The following is a 20,978-nucleotide window of genomic DNA, read 5'->3' as shown; positions in this document are numbered from 1 at the left end:
CAGACCTCAACGTATGATCAATCTCAAATGCTCAAAGGGAAAGTGGAAACACAATTTTTGTTTGGACTTCAAGATTGGATCACACTCAGCACTCAATTGGGAAAACTGGAAGATTAGTCCTCCTAAATCAGGAAAAACTTGTCCAACATTAATAAGTGGAGCACCACTACCTCCCACAGCTCCAAACTGGAGGAGAGACCCAAGAAAATTCCAAAATTTTCACTAGATTAAGCTGTAAAGAGACAAAGTAGGAAACTAAGAAAAACATAAAGAGCACAAAGACAACTCCCTTCCAAAATTATTCACTGTAGCACTAAAAGAAACAGAGAGAGAATAGCTTAACTTTTTTGGAGAGAGAGAATAGAATGGTGGGAAAAAGTAGTTGTTGTACATGCTGTGATGATGATAACGATGATCGTGATGATGATAGTTTTGATGCCTCCATTCTCAAAACAAATTCCCCCACCTCGCTTTATCCTTGTTTTTTTCTTCCGCAGTTCCTGGTGGGGGAGAGTTTTTCCTTGCTTTCTCTTACATTCGTCTCTCTTGTTTTAATTTCATCAGTTTAACCCATGAAGAGAAGCGGAGAAGCAAGAGCTATGGAGTATAATTGTGGATGCTGGAGTGCGTTTAGACGCGGAGTAAAGGGAGCCTGCAAGCCTTCCTCATCCAGAGAAAACGCTAACACTCTCCCTAGAACTAGCCTTGTTTACGATGCAGGTGATTGCTTCGTAGTATGCGTTCTGTTTCTGGGTTTCTACGATATTGGACGCTTGTTCATTCCCACCTAGGAATCGTTTTTTTCCGTATTCAAATGAGCAAAGGCCCAACTCCTTTCTTGAATTTCAATTTTGATCAATTGTCTTTCATAGGGAGGTTGTAGGATCACTCATCACACCATGTCTGCGTGTCGTATTTGTAGCTAAGTATCGTCTGATACAATCTTGGCCATGACTGACTACCATGTTCTTTCCGAAATTGATATGGCTTCTCTTTTTTCTTTTTTTCTTCTCTTTGTTTTTTGCTCTTTTTCCCTAGTTATGAACTTAACGATATTTTATCTGCCGTTACCGATTGCTGTCTCGTTCTATTTCCTGGCTTGTGGCAGCCACTACGCAATTTTCGAATTTTGATTTAGTAAACTAAACTTCTACTTTCATATTGCCTGATTCGTTCTTTTTACTTTCTTCCATTATTAAATCGGTAATTCATTTTGCATCTTTGCAGAACGGATGCTTCTAGTCGTATAATTAGATTTTTGCTGTTGTATAGTTCTTCTCAGTTTAGATCTCCTAGGTTCGGAAGTTTGGATTTTGAACCTGTTTTTCGTGGAAAATTAAACAGAAAAGATGGTTGGTCATCGATGACTACTTCTCAAGCATTACGTCTGTGTCTTAGATTTCTTCTGTGACATGTTTCTGCATTATTTCCTTCTCAATGGACCTCTAATAAGTTTTTTAAGTATTTTAACCAAGGATGTTAACCCTTTTAATTTTTGAGACACAGTAACTGAGACCCGATACTTGAACGCCAGCAACAGAGAGCTCTCTGATCCAAAAGAAACTCACTTGTCAGCTGACAACATCCAACCACCCAAACTTGAGGGTAGAGAATTTCCTCAGTTGCTTCAATTCACTTTCCAAGAGCTGAAGTCTGCCACTGGGAACTTCAGACCTGATAGCATTCTTGGTGAAGGTGGTTTTGGATTTGTTTTCAAAGGATGGATCGAAGCCAATGGCACTGCCCCTGCAAAACCAGGGACAGGTGTCACTGTTGCAGTTAAGAGCTTGAAGCCAGATGCTCTTCAAGGCCATAGAGAATGGGTGGTTAGTGAGAAGTTTTTTTTTTCCTTGTGTTAAAATTGTTGTTAATTAATCATTAAAACCTCTCTTTTTTGGTAAGAAATCATTTTACCTCTGTGAATCGACATGGTTTAATTGAATAGTTTAATGGTTCTTCAAATGCAGGCAGAAGTTGACTTCCTTGGGCAGCTTCACCATCCCAATCTAGTTAAACTTATTGGCTACTGTATTGAGGACGATCAAAGGCTTCTTGTTTATGAGTTTATGACACGTGGAAGCCTTGAGAACCATCTTTTCAGAAGTAAGTAATTCGTTAGTGGTTGTATTTAGCATATGGATATTAATCCAGAAGAGTTTTCTCTTGAACAAAAGAAAAAGCAATCTCTCAAACTCTAATTTGGTCTTTTGGACGAATTTTTTGCTTATATTTCTGCACTAGCTGCATGGTTAGTGCAGACTCTCCATCAGAGAGGCCTGACATCAAATTGATGGGGTACTATTCCAACAGCTTTTCTGCCTTTCTCAGCACGTTGTATATTGAATAAACTAGAAAGACTAAGACAAGATTGTCCCTGGCTTCCCTGTCCAAATAAGAGTTCTACAGTAAGCTCCATATATTAGCTACGACTCTGTTCTGACTCTTTTCCTGCCTCCTGCCTTTAGAAGATTTTTGTCTTTGTTTACCCTCCACGACCTTTCTTTTGTTCTGTGCTCCAGTAAAAAGAAAAATTCTAACTATTAGAAGCCTTCACCACTGTGATAGGAGATACCAGACCAACGTGCTTCCCTGCTAAGTTCCTATTAACCGATGATGTCCTTGTGATTTGTATTACATGATTGAGAGCTTGTCAATATTTTTGGGTCGCTCTGGAAATCAGATGGGGTATGCCTAGCTCCAGCATTGTTAACTGCAGCCTGAGTTCTTTCATGCCTTGTGGAGAACTTTTTGAAATCTTTTTGTCTTGCAATTTTATATTCAATCTGTTGGGAGAAAGTTATAGCACATACAGAGATAAAACTCTCTTCCAATAAAAAATCACCAGTAGCATTTCATGTGTGATTCCTTGGCCCTCCACCAAATTTTACATTTTCAGATTCATCTATATCTTAATATCAAGTTTGGAGATTTTTTTTACTTGTTTTAGATTATTATAACCACAAAAAGTTCAGAACTGTTTGACTATATACTCCCTACTGTTGGAAGTTGAACTGGACCTGTGGGTGTAGGTGAGTTATGATGCAGCAGATTGTTCTTATTATTTGAAAATAGGAAGTCAAGGATTTCCAAAGAGGCAGAGGCTGTAACTTTTGAGGGCGTTGGAGCCCCAGGTTCCCGACCCTTTTCTAGAACAGACCTCCTTAACTTTGTTCCTTGGCCTTGGAAGCTATAAGCCATATCTAACAAGATACCGATGTTTACTCAGTTACCAAATTTATTCAGCTATGCCATGTGGAAAGCTTGAGCATCTTTATTTTAGTTTGAGAAAATCATTTGTTATTCTTTATCTTGTCCTGCCCAGGGTCTTTTTTCTCGAGTACAATGTCTTTTATATGCTCATATTCTGATTCAATACAGCAATCACCCTTTTTTTTAACCTTAAGAGAAAGTATCTTTATTGCTTTGCCCCTTTGAGATTGTTCAACTGGAATATGCTTCATAGGTGTCCTTGGTTAGTTCAAATGTCAATGAGTATTCCCTTCAGTTGAGGACTAAGTGGAGGTTAAACATTGATCATCCAAACATTGAACAACAATTTCTTTAAGAGAACTTCAACTCCATTTGAACTATGAGTGAACTTGGATTCGCTTGTGCCTGCATTATAACCTAATTTATTATAGTCCTGTATAGAATGGACCCAGATATTTTCCAATTCTAATGTAGAAAATATACTAGATATAATTTTTAAGTAGTAAGCAATGGTGGTTTCACTTAAAAACAGCTCTACTGAAAGAAGGAAGATACAATGAGGGAAAGGTGTGATTGATCGTTAAATTAGGAAGTCAAGCAAGCAGCCAACTCTTTTGCAAGCAGAGAAAGGTCCAGTTTAATCATTTATGACTTCCATAATTGATAGGTAGTTCTGCCAGTACTAGATTAGGAAGTGTATGGTCACTTAAGTGGTGTGCTTCCTATGTAATATTGATGGTTCCTTTTTCATCAAATTAATATCTATACATACTGTGTGTGGACATGAATGCTTCTGATCCTTGGTCGGAGTCTGTTTTCTACTCAGGCTCCATATGCACGTTGTTCTTCTTTACACATGATGACCGGTTCAAACCTCTGTTGGGTTCAGTTTTATTTCATATGATGTTTTAACGTGAATTTTAATATAACGAGAACAAAGTTATTGATGTTTTGTTTTAACCAATTGATATCAAGAAACAAATACCATATGCCCATGCATGATTTTCTTTTTATTTGAAGCAAAAACAAAGGTCGCCTGTTGTCCAACCAAGGAGGCAATGCTAGTCTATCAGAATATTTTCTCTTTAGCTCTGTAAGTAACTAGAATTCTTGCATCTGCCATAGTCTGGAAGATCTTGGACTTATATGTTCAGGAAGTATCTCTTCTTACAATCGCTAGTTCTTTTGTATGGAACTCATGCAATCTATTTGAACTCTATTAGTATTAATTAATTGGTCAGAAGCAACAGCAGCTTTTTTTGGCTATGCAAGCTACCAACTTATTGATGAAACATTGCATGCAGTTTTCTGAAATGCGCCTCTGTTGACTGTTGAGGGGACTTAATCATAGGCCTACAGTAGATCAAACAGACAAAATGATAATATTTCTCATATAAAATGTGTTCATGACTTCTGCAAAATTGTGACACAAGTAAATGTGCTTCCTGTGTTTCCTATTTAATGGATGAATAAACATAGAAGCGTATGTACCCTCTGGATACGATTTTACTTTTGTAAGATGAGGTATTATAATTTGAAATAGATCTTGGCATTGAATTCACCTATCATTGAAGCATCTTAGATGAGAAATCATTTATAGTCTGAAACTTTGTGCTATCTCTACTTGTTTGAAGCCACCATACCTAAAAGCTGAACCTGTTGGTTTTGATGTTCTGAGTATTGAGTGTGGGCTTGCTATGGCATGTTCAACAAGCTATGACATACTCTTTTAAAGGCTAATTTTAGAAGCTACCTGAGCTGATGAGGCCTCGTAGTTAACTCAAGCATCATATTGTCTTGATTCCAGAAGTGTCACTGATATTATTGCTAGAGCTTGACTCAGTGTTATTAGCTTAAAGTTTTGAACTTTGTCATTTTTCTAAGAAAGTACTGAATCTTTACGTGACTTTACCTTTAGCATGAGCTGGGACAAAGCTTGAGCTTAAAGTAAAGATAAATGAGCTCCAGAAATGGAATTCCCATTTCAATGATGTTCCTGACTGTAGCAATAGATTTTTATTGCAACTGTTTAGTGCAATAGCTTTTAAAAAAAATTCCCCTACTCTTCTGACTTCCACAGGGGCACTACCTCTTCCTTGGTCAAACAGAATAAAGATTGCACTAGGTGCAGCTAAAGGATTGGCCTTCCTTCATGGAGGCACTGAACCAGTCATCTATAGGGACTTCAAGACATCTAATATTCTCCTGGACTCCGTAGGTGGCACTGCCTTGGACTCGTGTTACTTCCAGTGCTTTTCCTGTTCTGCCTTTTAGAATTTGAAACTTCTCTTTGTAGGACTACAATGCAAAGCTTTCAGATTTTGGACTGGCAAAAGCAGGGCCCCAGGGTGACAAAACACACGTATCAACAAGGGTTGTGGGAACATATGGATATGCTGCTCCAGAGTATGTGATGACAGGTACATAATTGTCATTGATGTGATGCTTTGGCTTTATTTTTGGGGCATAAATACTTTTGGCGAGTATCCAACCATTGAGACAGTAATATATGGGAAGGTGGAACTTTTTGTCTTCTTATCCTTTGGTTTTTTAAACCTCGTGCCGAGTGTAGGACTGAAATCTGTATATTATTTCTATTGAGCAGGGCATTTAACATCTAAAAGTGACGTCTACAGTTTTGGGGTTGTTTTGCTTGAGATTTTAACTGGTCGAAGATCCATGGATAAGAATCGGCCTAGTGGGGAGCAAAATCTGGTTGCATGGGCGCGTCCATACTTAGCAGACAAAAGAAAGCTTTACCAGTTAGTGGATCCTCGACTGGAGCTTAATTATTCTATTAAAGGAGTGCAGAAGGTTGCACAAATGGCCTACTACTGCCTAAGCAGGGACTCTAAATCTCGTCCTTCAATGGATGAAGTTGTTAAAGGTCTAACACCACTGCAGGATCTAAACGACTTGGCTATCTTGTCTTTTCATCCACGTTCATCTCAACTGGCACGACGCAAGAAAAAAGCAGATGGGACCAGGCAAGCGACTCATACACAGAGAAAAAACAGTAAAGATTCTCCATTTAACATGGGTTTGCAGCAATGTAGATGATGACATTGTGGTTGCATTTCCCCTTGTATCAAGAACATGCCTGGCCTGTCAGTCTGTTCTCCATTGGCCCAAATGGTATATGAGGTTGGAGGTGACGAAGTCGGAGCCTTGATACAAAAAATGTATTTGTCAAGCGAGGTAGTCTTTGAGTTGTGTAGTCGCAGTTATAACTGAGCTCCCTGAATTTGGATATCACTTACGCAAGTATTTCCTTTGATCTCGCTGCTTGATTCTCATTAACCTGTGGTCTTGTACAATTTGGCTATGCTTCTGTGAAGGTCAAAGAAAGCCTCAGTTGAAAGACATATAAAAGGGGCTCTGAAATGCACAAGACATGATGAAAGGTTTATGTATCGATCTTTGCTCGGGCAACGAAGCAGAGTGGCGGTTCTGCTCTGATTAAATAACTAGTTCCATAGTGTTGCACTCTTTCGAAATTGTGATTTTAGTCTTATTCCTTTGTTTATAAGAGTAAGATCATATGGTTTTTAAAATAAATGATCCCTGGATATCCAATGATTAAATGAAAAAGTGAATAAAATTTTTACCCAAAGTATTGCCATTCTGTGAATGGGTAGGGACCTAGTGAATGCATCGATGTCGGTTTGGGAGAGACCGATGGGGTGTCATCAGTATGGGCTTGAGGGAGTGATTTTATAACCAGTATGAACTTGGCAGAGTCAGAGATATCAGATGGGAGAGTGTCCTTGCTCCTTTCCCTCTCTCTAACTTGGAAGGACTTTTTCTGTCTCCCTCTTCATTCATTTTCTCCCGTCCTCTTTGTACTGGCTCTGCTGCTCGATGGATGGAAACGGAATGCTCGGTGAGTCTGGAGCAGCGGGAAGAGCTGTTGCCGCTCGTGATAATGGCGCCTAAATTAAATCATCAACGTTAAGCGACAAAGGAAGATAGGGACGATGGATCCTTCCAGAGACCAAAAAAAAAAAAAATCGAAGAAAGAACAACTTTTGATTTTGTGATGGACGATTGGCGTTTTTTTTTCTCAATTGTCCCTTTCCCCGCTTCCTCAAATCGCAACAGGAGATGAACTTGAATCAGGAGATGAATTTTAGCCGAATTATTCAGTTCATCTCCTAAACCCATGTTCGATTCATGTTGATGAATCAGATAAATCCGAAAATAACACCCATAGTTTAATTTGGGGAATCCGGATTCTATAGCATATTACGAATCATTCGGATGAAGCTAGTCAATTTTGTGTTTTTTCTGCCTCTCTCACACTCTTCCCTCTCTCAATCTCCTTCTTATCTCGCACTCTTCTCCCTCTCGACCCGCGATGAGTAATGCCATCCCTTCATCCAACGAGGGACGACAGACAAAGGCCAGCGACGAGCGACGATGAGCAATGAGAGACGGTGGCCAACGACAAGAGACGCGTTGCAAAGCATCCAGTTGGAGCTTCTCTATTGCAACGCCTCTAGCGTACCATTGCCGTTGCTTCCAGCGTATCATTGCCTCTGGCGTACCGTCGGAGCGCCGCCTCCGTCGCCATTGCCAGCTAGCCCACCGTTGTCTCCTGCACTTATCGGTGTCGTGAAGAAGACAACGCTATTGATTTAATTTTTCCTAACAAAAATTAAACTAGCGTTATTTATTCATTATATTTATTTTTTAATTATTATATTATATTAATGATTTAATAGTGATAATTAAAATATTATTAAATCAAGCATTTGATCAATTATTTTAATTTAATTAATAAAACCCATTATTTTAAATTTAATGGAAAAATATTATTAATTAATAATACATAAAAATATTAGCATTTGATCAATTTTTTTTATAATTATTTATTTTTATATTAAAGTATATCTTTTGTTATTAATAAATTAATAACTTAATTTATTATATTAGTTTATGTTATTTTTAATTTTATTTATTTATTTATAATTAATCATGTGTACAATTAATTGGTTCACGTAATTATAATATAATAAATTGTAATAATTAAATAATATAATATCTAATTTAATTAATTAATATATTAATATATTTTAATAATACATTAAATTACTTATTCATGTAGTAATCATGTTTGTTTTACCTAATTTGAGGTTTAGGTATTATATTTTAATTTAGTATACTATTATAAGTTATTTATTTATTTTTTTTATATTTTTTTCATTTTGGGACACTAATTAATGCATATGAACTCGTCCATATTATCGCCAAATTTAAAATTAAAATTAAATAATTAAAATAAATTTAAAGTTGAAGTTAAATAATTAAAATGAATTTGAAGCTAAAGTTCAATACCTACAATGTAATTCACTCTCCCCCGTTTTACGCATAAACCCGAGTCACAGTGAATTCACTCGGGTCGAGCTCTGAAACCCTTCCGCAACCTTACCACCACTCCCCCCCCCCCCCCTCCTGTTGGAACCTCTTCTCTTTCTCTCGCCGTCCCCAACGCTTCGTGCCACGGACGACCTTCCTTCTGCGAGCAGCACTGTTTCAGACGACCTTCCGCGATTTCTTTCCCCCTCTCTGCAACCTCTCTCCCCAGCAATCTTCTCTCGCCGTCCCCAGCTATTCTTTACAGCATCTATCTCCCGCGAGCACTGTCTCCTACACCATCTTGATTCGAAGGTATCAGGGTAAACTGTTCTTCCTGGAATTCGAATGTATGAGGCTAAATTGTTCTTCCTGGTTCGGAATTTGTTTCCTCCTGCCTCTCATTTTATTTTTCGTATAAGATTTGTTTCCCTTTTGCTTTTGATGCTGCTTAAAACTGTCTGTATTTCTTCCACATTTCAAACCGTTTTTTCGTTTATAAAACCGGAGGTTTTCTTCCAGTGATGGTCTTCCCATTCCATCACCAGGTACTTTTATTTTGAATTTGTCTGTTCTCAGTGCATACTATTCGAAATGTTTCTGTTTTTTCTTACTCAATCGTACCTGGAGAAGTCACGATTTTAAATTTGGGGAACATTTGGTTCTCTTTGCTTAATTTTGTAGTATGTTCTCAGTGCATACTATTCGAAATGTTTCTGTTTGGTTCATGTTGGTTCTCTTTGCTTGATTTTAAACATTTTTGTGCAAAAGTAGGTTGTCTCATTGCCCTTCTAACAAGTGGCTCATGTTGTTTGATGGTTATATATTTCCCGTGTAGCCTGTGTTGTGGACGGAAATTTGCCAAAAAAAAAAAGGCTTTGTAAGTAGACATTGAGAAGTACATCAAGCACGGAAATGGGTACTTATCAAGCTGCTGGGTTGTTGACAAAGTGCTTGATATGCTGCATTGATGCTGGATTGGTGACTTCGAGCTTGATATGCTCAAGTGTGGTGAAACAGACCAATGTCAGAGCTTTCTTTCAACCTTTAGCCTAGTTTGAATCATTGGCAACGATGAGAGAGGGAATGAAACAGAATGTGTTGTTCATTTCGGAGGTTTAAGGAGAAAAAATGAAGCATATATGATTCTTTGTGAAGTTTTATGGAGATGAGGAGGATTCTTTGTTAGTGAGGTTTGTTGTAAATTCACTCAAGTGGTCTGCCTGATTTACTTGAAATGAAAGTGGTTGTAACTGTAAGGGGTGTTACTCAACATTGAAGAGCAGATGAAGTTCACCTGCATTACATAGTTCATTCAATGAAGCTGTTAGTGGTGCACCAGTGCCAGTGTCATCTGAAAAACGTAGGTAATTGTCTTAGGCTAAAATTGTGGAATCAGGATTCAGCCCAAAATTGTGAATCATCCACTTGAAGCCATTGTTTGGGATGTGTCTTTCCTCCCCCGAAATTTTTTTTCTCTCTTGCTCTCTTCTCCCTCTCAGCCTTCCTCCCCCGAATTTTTTTTCTCCCGCTCTCTTCTTCCTCTCATCTACCTTCGGCTTCTTCTCCCTTCGTTGTCTTCGTATCTCTTCTCCCTTCTCATCGTCTTTGCATCTCTTCTCCCTTCATCTTCTTCTCATCTCTTCTCCTTGTCACTCTCGGGCTCCCTCTCCCTTCTCCCTCTCGCTCTTCTCTTTTCCCCTAAAAATCCTTCCGATTTCCTTCGATTTAATCCATTTCGGGTTCGATTTCCACATTCCAGCATCAATTTCTTTGATTCTATTTCGATTTCCCTTGATTTCCCCATTGGGTTTCGGTTTTCGCCAAATTTCAGAAGGTAACCCTAAACCCTAATTTTTTTTAATTAATTTACTGTTGTATTTGATTTAATCTTAATTTCCGTGTGCGGTATTTGTATTTATTGTTTAGTTTCTACATAATTTTGGGATATAGGGTTAGGGTTTATGGTATTTAGGGTTCAATTTCGTCTTTATAGGGTATAATTTCGGGTTTAGGGTTTAGGGTATTTAGGGTTTATGGTATTTACTGTTTAGAGTTTTTTTTTTTTTTTAAAGCGCGGTCAAGATAAGGTTAATAGAAGTTAGGGTTTAGGGGTTTAGAGTTTGGGGTTATAGGGTTTAGGGCTTTTAGGGGATTTAGTGTAAAAAATTTAGGGGTTAGGTTCTGGAATTAGGGTTAGGGTTAAGGGTTTAGGGGCTGATGGAGTTAGGGTTCAGGGTTAATAAAAGTTAGGTTTAGGGTTTAGGGGCTATTAGAGTTAGGGTTTAGGGTTTAGGGGCTAATGGAGGGTGGGTTTAGGGTTTATGGTATATGGGGCTAATGGGTGGGTTGAGTCCAGTTCAAACTAGGCTGAGTCGCCTACACGGGCGTCCATTAGCCAACGAAACCCAATCCCCATCTGACGAGGTACGGTTCGTAGTGACTGTGAAGTTATATAGGGCTCTACCAGGGGTGTTTGGTGAATTTGGACTTGATGAGTGTGTTTTTGCATTGTTCTAGTCACCTGTAATGGATTTAGTTTGATGAATTTGTAAATTTTATAGAATGTTGTTGAATAATTTTGAGGTGCTATGGAATGATCTTGCCATGTGGTGAGGAGATTCGGATGACTTATAAATATCCACCACGTGTTTTTTTTTTTAAAGTGGTTATTTGTGTTTCCATGTGTCCCTAGTTACTATGACGGGTAAAGGTTGTCTGATAAAGTTTTTTCCATGAGGACCATTTCGGATTTAGATTATAAATGGCTGAAAGAAGATAGCAAACTGCTCGATCATATGATATTTGGACCTTTGAGGATGACAACAAAATGTTCGATCTCTTGGTTGAGCAAGTCAATATGGGGAACAACTTGCCCAATGGGGTTTGGAAGCATGAGGTGTATATGGACTGTGTCAATAGGTTCAATGAAGACGCAGTTAATAAAAAAACTGTTGAGCAGATTAAAGAATCAAACAAGATCATAGAAGAAAACTTACCAAACAGTATCGAGCTGTCTCAACACTAGTGGGTTTGGCTGGGATGCAACCACAACGAGTTCTGCATGTTATTCTGTATGGCAAGATTACAACATGGTCAGTAAATCATGCTAAACTGCAAAACATTTTGTATGTTTTTCGTATTATTAGAACTCTATTCCAAGAGGTCTAAAAGATGTTTCTTTCTTGTAGGAGTATAAAGATGCTGAGCAGTATAGACGTGAAGGGTGCCCGCTTTACGACAAATTGGCTTTGGTAGGGGGAAACTCAATAGCTATGGGGACAATAAGTCAAACTAGCGTAGAGATGTGCAATGATGTCCAACGTGAGTTACATTCACCCTTGGACATGCTCGAGGATGTCGATTTAGGTAGGGATACTCCATCATTCCTTAGCGGGAATGAGTCGGCGCCTGATCAGTCTCAAAGTGGTAACCAGTCAACTTCAACTCGTCGTAAAAAGAGAACCGAAATGTCCACTGATGACACTTGCATATTCATGGATGCAATGAAGGAAATCGCCACGGTATTTAGTGATGCTGTCAAACCTAAAGATGGTAATGTCGGAAATAATTGATTCGAAGCCCTCATGGAAATCCTGGACCTACCGATACAGTTGAAGTTTTGCGCTCTTGAATGGTTAGATAGGCAAATTAAGAGGGACATGAGCTATGGAATTTTCATTGTTCCTAAGAACAGTGGAGTTTGTCCATACTGGTTTACCAAACTTCTCCTAACATTTATCTGAAAAATGTTTGGTATGTCCACAATGTACGCACCATCTATCACCTCTACCCTAATCTTTGCCTCTACCACGACCAAAACTATGGCAGTCTCGTCTTCTACTACCTCCACCATGACCACTGGTGGACTCGAATTGATTTGGTGCATGTTGAATATTAAGGGTAACAACATTAGTGGGAGTTATTTCTTTACCAAGTATAATCACAGCAGATTCTGAATGCATGACTCTATTAAAGGTATTAGAAAGAGAGGGAACATCATCTGAGGCAAGTATTGAGTTCAAATCGCGTCATATTCCAACCTCAGTCCATCCAAAAGCTTGACTACATAAGTACTTGAAGCTCCTTTTCATCAGTAGTAAAAGGATGACAAATATTGATCTGTTGTAATATACTTTGCAGCTCACTGTAGTAATAAATAACTTTCTCGTCACCCCTTTCCAACCTGAATAACTTGGCATATACTTCATAAATTTTGGACAAGTTACTCTCCTGAGCATTCATAGACTCGAGAGATATTCACATCTCTATGACTGTTTCACAATTCATTATTCAGCTCCTAAGCCTGAAATCCATGATATTGAGTAGTCAAGTCATCACATGTCTTCTGCTTCCCCGTCATCATTTACCGAAACAGAAGGATTAACTCTTATGTAGTTTGTCCTCCTCTTGGCTTTCAGATACATCCGAACTGATTTTGACCTACTTAAATAGTTTTGTCCATTTAGTTTCTTAATAGTAATCACAATTGTATCTTTCCCATTTCTCTGGCCCTTTGGTAGGGGTAAACACTTCACCAGAATCAGCCATATCTGATCCAAACAATTATGTCTCAAAAGATCATGTAACCCTATACAACAAGATATGCACAGGCTATGTGGGTCCCACACTAGACCACTTTGGGTAGTAAAAAACTTCAACTCAAGTATAAGCGGCCAATTTGGTAGGCAATATATCCAATTCTAGCCAAATCCATAAAAAAATTGGACAAATGAGGATGACATCACCTTCCAAACAAGTGATGTAAGCAGTAGGCATGGTATAGAGGCCTGCACAGGCAGAAATTGGGAGAAACCCACTATTATAATGTTAAGCACCTAGCCAATACTATCCAAAAGACCGGCCTGCTAGGAGCGGAAGACATAGGTACTTAACCCCAGGACCATAACAGGACACCCACCTTCACGAGCCGACGACCACGTCGGCCGGGATTAATACACGCAGCCGTCGGCCGGGATTAATCACACGCAACTATCGGGACGCCCGGGATTAACATACACAGACGCTTCGCGCGGGAGTCGAACTCGGGATGTAGCGCCAGCTCTGATACCAAATGTTAGGTACCTAGCTAATACTACCCAAAAGATCGGCCTGTTAGGAGCAGAAGACATAGGTACTTAACCTTACATATAACCCTCTCGGGCACAATCTTAACATAGAACTGCTCTATTTAGCAGTGAAACCGAAAACTAAGGTTATGGCAGTAGGAAAAGAAGAAAAATCAAACCTTTTAACTTCAATCAGTCAGAATTATGGAAATCTTCTTTTTTGAATTAGATGAAACCTTGAAAGAGAAGAAAAAAGAGAACCTAGAAAGCCTTTCATAGGGACCTCACTCCTCTGATATCATGTAAAAGTGCAAGCTTTAGAAAAAAGAAGAAGAGAGAAGAAGAAAAAAGAACGAAGAGAGGGCAAGTGTGCTTGAGGTTGCACACGTTGAGATTCCAAATCAATCCCCTTTCTCTACTTAGTACCACGTCAGTGAAATTGATACAAGATTACATAAATGCCCTTTATAACTTAAATCTTCATAACTCACTCAATATTATTCAGAATTTAATCAAACTTGCACTATAAATTTCTAACATGATATATATAGACTATTGCTAATTCAAGAACTGAATATCAGGAAGAAGGAAATAATTAAAATACCCTTGCATAGTTCTAATACCTCTCTTATTCTATAACCAGGAAGTCCACCAAAATCCAGTAAAATATTACCATCTTCAAATATAAACAGGAGGATGCCAATGAGAACAAGAAATTGAAGAAATTGAAGAAGCAAAATGATCCAACTTCACAAAATGCCACCAGACATTAAAATATGTATCATTAAAAAACATCCTGTTTATTGAGTAAAAAATACTATGATATTAGCAGAACATACTGTCAGAAATAAATAGGTCTTCCCTATTCACTACTGAAAAATAAACAAAAGGAGGCATTAACTTCTCTATAGACAAAACTGATATACCAATAGAATAATGTTGACAAGGGTTCCCTGTCCGGGTAAAGGTGAACTTTTAATAACTTTCCTCACACAAAAATTTTAAATAAGTATACAATCGTTGGTTTCTTCCATACTAAAGTCATTTTACAACATGTCAGTAGACATTTTAACAAACACATATTATGGTACAGTCTGACAAAATAATAGGATGAGTGAAGCTCTGAAGGTCACATGTTGGCCCACTCAAATACTGATAGTTAATGATGTAGACCTACTGTAAGAAATCTTCCTGCCTACCAGAGAAGGAAACAAGGACCAACTGAGCAAGTGGCATAACTATTCTTATTATGTTTTTATTTATTTTGCTTCCATTTTGATAAATGTTGGTGCAAGGCTACAACTGAAAATGGATGACACAAAAACTACTACAGACTGTTGGGCTACGAAAATATCTTACATATGCTATGGAGCTGTTATCATTTTAAAAGGGATTTGGTTTGCAAATTCAGCAGTTCAACTCAAAGGATGCATCAACTATCTGTCTGAGACTTATGTTGGATGCAGCAGGAAAGAGAGACTTCTCCAATGTGAACTACACAGTTCAGGAAGGGAAGCAGGGATGGCAACCCCTCTTTCTTTCTCTCAAACCTACCTCAAGACACGCTGATGACCGGAAACGGAATTGGTGGTGCGACAGTGGTAGCAACGGCGGTGGCAGCAAAACTTCCCAATGTTCTCTCTAGCCAGGGGCTTCTCCTCTTTGATTTCACCCTTTCTCTATTTTTGGTCGACTTTTTCCTTGTACCTTCTTTCTCTCAATTGAGCCCGATACCCAAAAAAGGAAACGACGAAACTTTATTTATCATAAGGGTTACTAGGATTTGAAAATCCTATTTACCAAGATATCAAATTCCAACACTTATTTCCCAAACTACCGGATTTCAAAGTTTGAAATCCATGTGACTCGTTCAACTTGCCACATCACTGAAACCTGTCCACTGTGGCACCATGTCAGCATATTATTTAAAACCCTAAAATTCCTTCTTCCCCCTTTCCTCTTCCCTCGTTTCACCGAAGGTCCAAATTTCATATGATCGAATAGTATGTTGTCTTCTTCCAGCCATTTATAATCTAAATCCGAGATGGTCCTCATGGAAAAAACTTTATCAGACAACCTTTACCCGTCATAGTAACTAGGGACACATGGAAACACAAACAACCACTTAAAAAACCGCGTGATGGATATTTATAAGCCATCCGAATCTCCTCACCACATGGCAAGATCATTCCATAGCACTTCAAAATTATTCAACAACATTCTATAACATTTACAAATTAATCAAACTAATTCCATTGCAGATGACTAGAACAATGCAAAAACACACTCATCAAGTCGAAATTCACCGAACACCCCTAGTAGAGCTTGTTAAAATACAAGTTCAGGGGTATTTTGGTCATTTCTTATATTTTCAATATTACATTTTTCTCTTATAGTACGGCTATTAGATAGAGAATGTCTTATTTTATCTCTCGTTAAATTTTCATTCAATTTAGACATGTATTTTAGGAGATATGTAATTTTGAGTATTGAGGGGCATTTTTGTCCTATTGTAAAATTTCACTTAAACCCTGATTATAAAGAATAAAAATGGCTGCCTGGTTATCACAATTCATAACCATAGGGTCAGGTAACATAGAACTAAACTCAAGAAACACAGATTTTGTATGAGCCATTGCTTGATACTCGGCCTCTGCATTGGACTCTGGCAGTGCATAAGTTGACATCAGCTTCCCTTCAAACTGAGAATTTCCCAATACTAGTGTTCATCACTCATCCTTAACTCGAAGTATGGGGAAATTCTCAGTTTGAAGGGAAGTTGATGTCAACTTATGCACTGCCAGAGTCCAGTGCAGAGGCCGGGTATCGAGCAATGGCTCATACAGTTAGTGAGCTTATGTGGATTAAGTTTGTGCTAATTGAGTTTGGTTTTATGTTACCTAACCCTATGGTTATGAATTGTGATAACCAGGCAACCATTTTTATTGCCAGCAACCCTGTATTCCATGAAAGAACGAAACATATAGAGGTTGACTGCCACTTCATTAGAGATGCAGTTATGCAGGGGAAGGTGGTAGCTCCTTATGTAAAGTCTTTAGACCAGTTGGGAGATATATTTACCAAGCCTTTGGGGAGACGTGAACATGTATCCGTTAGTGACAAGCTGAGATTGTTTGATATCTACTCTCCAGTTTGAGGGGGATTGTTAAAATACAAGTTCAGGGGTATTTTGGTCATTTCTTATATTTTCAATATTACATTTTTCTTTTATAGTATGGCTATTAGATAGAGAATGTCTTATTTTATCTCTAGTTAAATTTTCATTCAATTTAGACATGTATTTTAGGAGATATGTAATTTTGAGTATTGAGGGGCATTTTTGTCCTATTATAAAATTCCACTTAAACCCTGATTATAAAGAAGAAAGAAGGGCCTTTTTGGTCCTAAGTTGGCTAGTCATTTTGGGATAGGGCCTTGGACCTAATTTAACAGAGCCTATATGACTTTGCAGTCACTACGAACTGTACCTCGTGGTGGAGGTAGTAGAAGACGAGGCTGCCATAGTTCTGGTCGTGGTAGAGGCAATGATGAGGGTAGAGGTGACAGATGGTGTGTACATTGTGGCATACCAAACATTTTTTCAGATAAATGTTAGGAGAAGTTTCGTAAACCAGTATGGGCAAACTCCACTGTTCTTAGAAACATTGAAAATTCCATAGCTTATGTAGTCGATATTGTGCACAGTACTCTAGATGAGATAACAATTACTCCAAAGGATGGCCCAATTGATTTCATCTTCTACGTTCACACCACACTCCACTTCTTCAACTATAACCGCTTTAGGTAAATTAGGTGAATCTGCTTTACATGTGGGTCCAGTGTCTACTTGGGTTATCGATTCTGGTACATACTCATACATGTTAGGTATGTCTTATTTTTTTTCCAATTTGAGTCAAGCCTTACCATGTAAACATGTTACACTTACTGATGGCTCATCCTTATTGGTTAGTGGAGTAGCCTCCATTCAACCTATTCTGCACTCCTAAATTCAGTTTTATTAGTTCCCAAATTTCCTATTAATCTTCTTTCTGTTAGTTGGGTTACAAATTCTTTTAACTACTCAGAAATTTTCTACCCTACTCATATTGTTTTGTAGGACCTCCAGACGAGGAGGATGGTTGGTTCAGGGCATGAGAGAGATGGACTTTATCTCTTGGAGGATTCGTCCCATTATGTTTCTTTTGCATTTATTGTAGGTGTTACACCCTTCTAGTGGCATCTTCGACTAAAACATCCTTCACTAGTTAAGTTATCTCATTTAATTCCTGCCTTGCCATCTAAATTTGATTTCCTGTGTGAGTCATGTAAGCTTGGGAAGCAAATAAGAGCGTCATTTCCTTCTAGTCATTCGTCTAGTAGTAGTCTATTTTAGTCATTTGCTTCTTCCTGATATTCAGTTCTTGAAGTGGCAATAAGCTATATATCATGTTAGAAGTCTATAGTCCAAGTTTCGTTAAATTTGTGAAGGTTTAAGTTATAAAGGGCATTTATATAATCTTGTATCGATTTTACTCAAAGTGGTATTTAATTGAGAAAGGGGGCTCGATTTTGAGTCTCAACATGTGCTGCCTCAAGCACACTTGCCCTCTCTTCCTTCTCTTTTCTTCTTCTTCTTCTTTCTTTCTTCCTTCTTCTCTCTAGAGGAAATATATAGGTAAGGGTTTTAACTTAGGTTTGGAAACCACTTTGGATTTTCTGAAATTACCATTAAAATATAGTAAGAATACATTTCAGAGCACATCTAGATTTCAGAGCGCACCTAGATTTCAGTTTAGAAAGTAAAATTTGAGAAACATAATTGCTTTCTTCTGTATGCTACTTCCTGCTTCCACATGTTTTGATGTGCATCCTCTTCCCCGATTCAACCATTAAAGTGCTTAGATTCTGTTAGCATTTCCTACCCAACAAGTAGTAATAATAGGTCTGGAGGATTTCATGACTAGTCATGAGCCATTAGGTGTTGAAAACTCATTTAGCATGGGCACTTGGTTTCATTTGGTGCTTACTATCATCATAATAGTATGCTAGATTACTTTTTTTTATTTATTGTGGCCCATCTTAGTATTATTTGCACTATTTCAGATTTATACTGGCTGATTAATTAGTGGTTACAAATTATACAAATTAGATAACTGATTATATCATCTGATCCAAATTGATGTGCAATGTGGGCCTAGTGATTGCAGATTGCCATCTGTTTGTAAAGAGTTGTTGCTGCCACTGTGGAGAAGAAGAAAGATATGATGCCTTCAAGTTCTGCATGCTAGTTCATTCGTAGTTGATTATGATGCAATATGTGTTTCGCTGTTTGCACTGCCATCAAAGACAAAGCTACCTCTACCTTCAAAATGCAACTTTTGTGGAGGTGAAGGTCAAATGGGTGCGAGACCGTGGTCTTGATCATGCTGTTGAGAAGGAAAAGAATCTCCGTTGCTTGATTGCTCTAAAAAATTTCATCTTCTCTGAGCCCTCCAAATCCCTCCCTGTTTCTGTGGTGGCTGAGCATAAACCTCAACTGGCCCTCCCCACCAGGGCCATTGATTTCATACGAAAGTACCCAACTATTTTTGTCGAGTACCCAAGCCCCACTGATTACCGTCGACCTCATGTTCGCCTCACTCCTGAAGCCCTTGCTCTTCATCAAGATGAACAATCCATCTACGAGAATTGCCGCTTTGAGACAGCTGATCGCCTCCTCAAACTCCTTATGCTCACACCGCACAAGAAGCTTCCTCTCTCTGTTGTTGATAGCCTCAAATGGGATTTGGGTCTTCCTGATGATTATCTGCTGTCTCTACTTCCTGAATTCCCTGACTATTTTGATGTCTGCCCACTCCAACGTCAAGGCTCTCCTGAAGAGCTTGTCCTTGACCTTGTCTGGTGGAACAAGGATCTTGCTGTATCTGCCATGGAGAGGTCTGCCATTAGTACCATCACTGACTATAAGAGGGGGATGCCTCTTGCCTTCCCCCTTCAATACTCACGAGGCTTTGAAATGGATAAAAAAGTGAAGAAATGGGTGGATGAGTGGCAGAAATTGCCTTATATTACACCATATGAAGATGGGACCCATCTGAACCCAAAAAGTGATCTTGGTGAGAAGTGGTCGGTGGGTCTCTTGCATGAGCTTTTTCATCTATTTGTTGCAAAGAAGGCAGAGAGGGAGACTATGTTCTTCCTTGGGGAGCATTGGGGGCTCCGATCTGGATTTAAGAGGGCATTTACACATCACCCAGGCATTTTCTACGTTTCTAACAAGATTCGGACCCATACAGTTGTTCTAAGGGAAGCTTACAAGAGAGATTTGTTGGTTAAGAAACATCCTTTGATGGGTTTAAGATACCATTACATACACCTCATGAATAAGGGCAGGAACACTGCTAAAACGGCGACTCGTGCTTCAGCACCTAACTCAAAACGTACCAGGGTTGATGCTTTGGAAGGCATTGAGGATAACCACATGGGCAGTGAGGAAGATGATGATGAAGAGGGATATTCCAGTGGATCATTTGATGGTTCGAGTGAAGAGGAGGATGAAGAGGAGGAAATGGGTGCCAGGCAGAGTACCCGGGTTAGTAGGGGACCAAGAGAAGAGATGAGAAGACATGACGACCTCAGGAGACAAAGAGTGCGAGTATCCAAGGCAGCTCCGATTGGAAATGCTAATCGTGGTGGTGGCAACAGAATGCAAAGTTTTGGTAAAACCCAATCAAGAAATTCGAAAGTGCTTACAGGGTAGCGATACTAGATCAAGGCCAAAATATTTGCGGCATTTGGAAACATCAGGGAAGATGATACATTTATGCTGTACCAAATTTCGAACTTTTATTTTAATTTTTACATCACCTGGTGTCTCAGTTTTCATGGTAAGTTTAAAATTCTCTAACCACAGGTTTTGAACACAAGTCCGGACTCGGGGAACTCTGTGTTATGTGCCTGAATACTGTGATATGGAACACAGGGTAAGGCCTTCTTGCCCGTTATTTCCAAAACCTGGCTAGGGAAAGAAAAGACAACTTGCATAGGAATCCCACGGAGCAGGCTACAAAAGCACTAACGTGGTTTTTTCTGTGTTAATTTATAAACGTCAAAGTTTAAGGTTTGCCACAATTGAGCGTTACTAAAGTTGGCTCGTCAAGGAGTTCCTCTTTCGAAGGAACACGCACGGAATTCCGTCATTTTTGCCTCCCCATAGTCATAGGAAGTCTTCCGTCCTACTTTATAGTTTACAGAAAGGAATTGCTTAATCTTCTTCCTAATCACAAGACTAAAAAATTTCCTTTTTTTTAACTCTTATCTCTAACGAGGGAAAGTTGATCCTCA

General features: G+C 38.7%; 2 protein-coding genes across 5 annotated transcripts; both read left to right on the top strand.

Annotated features, from left to right (window-relative positions):
- The first annotated feature begins 452 nt into the window (after nt 1–452).
- On the top strand, nt 453–6,503 carry LOC137950097 (serine/threonine-protein kinase PBL34-like). Its single transcript, XM_068796473.1, has 6 exons — nt 453–720; nt 1,507–1,826; nt 1,968–2,103; nt 5,291–5,424; nt 5,507–5,630; nt 5,816–6,503. The coding sequence occupies exons 1-6, from the start codon at nt 573–575 to the stop codon at nt 6,268–6,270; spliced, it is 1,317 nt and encodes a 438-aa protein (XP_068652574.1). The 5' UTR covers nt 453–572; the 3' UTR covers nt 6,271–6,503.
- Nucleotides 6,504–8,657: 2,154 nt separating this feature from the next.
- On the top strand, nt 8,658–20,500 carry LOC137950036 (protein WHAT'S THIS FACTOR 9, mitochondrial-like). Of its 4 annotated transcripts, none has more exons than XR_011111915.1 (2): nt 8,658–8,880; nt 9,404–10,117. XR_011111915.1 is itself a non-coding variant. In XM_068796378.1 (2 exons), the coding sequence occupies exon 2, from the start codon at nt 18,940–18,942 to the stop codon at nt 20,392–20,394; it is 1,455 nt and encodes a 484-aa protein (XP_068652479.1). In that variant the 5' UTR covers nt 8,658–8,880; nt 18,842–18,939; the 3' UTR covers nt 20,395–20,500. The 4 variants fall into 4 exon arrangements, 3 of the variants coding, with proteins under 3 accessions (XP_068652479.1, XP_068652481.1, XP_068652482.1); XM_068796378.1 differs by lacking the exon at nt 9,404–10,117 and adding an exon at nt 18,842–20,500; XM_068796380.1 differs by lacking the exon at nt 9,404–10,117 and adding an exon at nt 18,833–20,500.
- The last annotated feature ends 478 nt before the right edge of the window (nt 20,501–20,978 follow it).

The sequence above is a fragment of the Aristolochia californica genome, unplaced genomic scaffold (assembly GCF_029961685.1).
Source record: "Aristolochia californica isolate CCGP_79_NKW_82.1479 unplaced genomic scaffold, dmAriCali1.0.hap1 SCAF_14, whole genome shotgun sequence".
NCBI lineage: Eukaryota > Viridiplantae > Streptophyta > Magnoliopsida > Piperales > Aristolochiaceae > Aristolochia > Aristolochia californica.
This window is presented reverse-complemented; position numbering and strand designations above follow the sequence as displayed.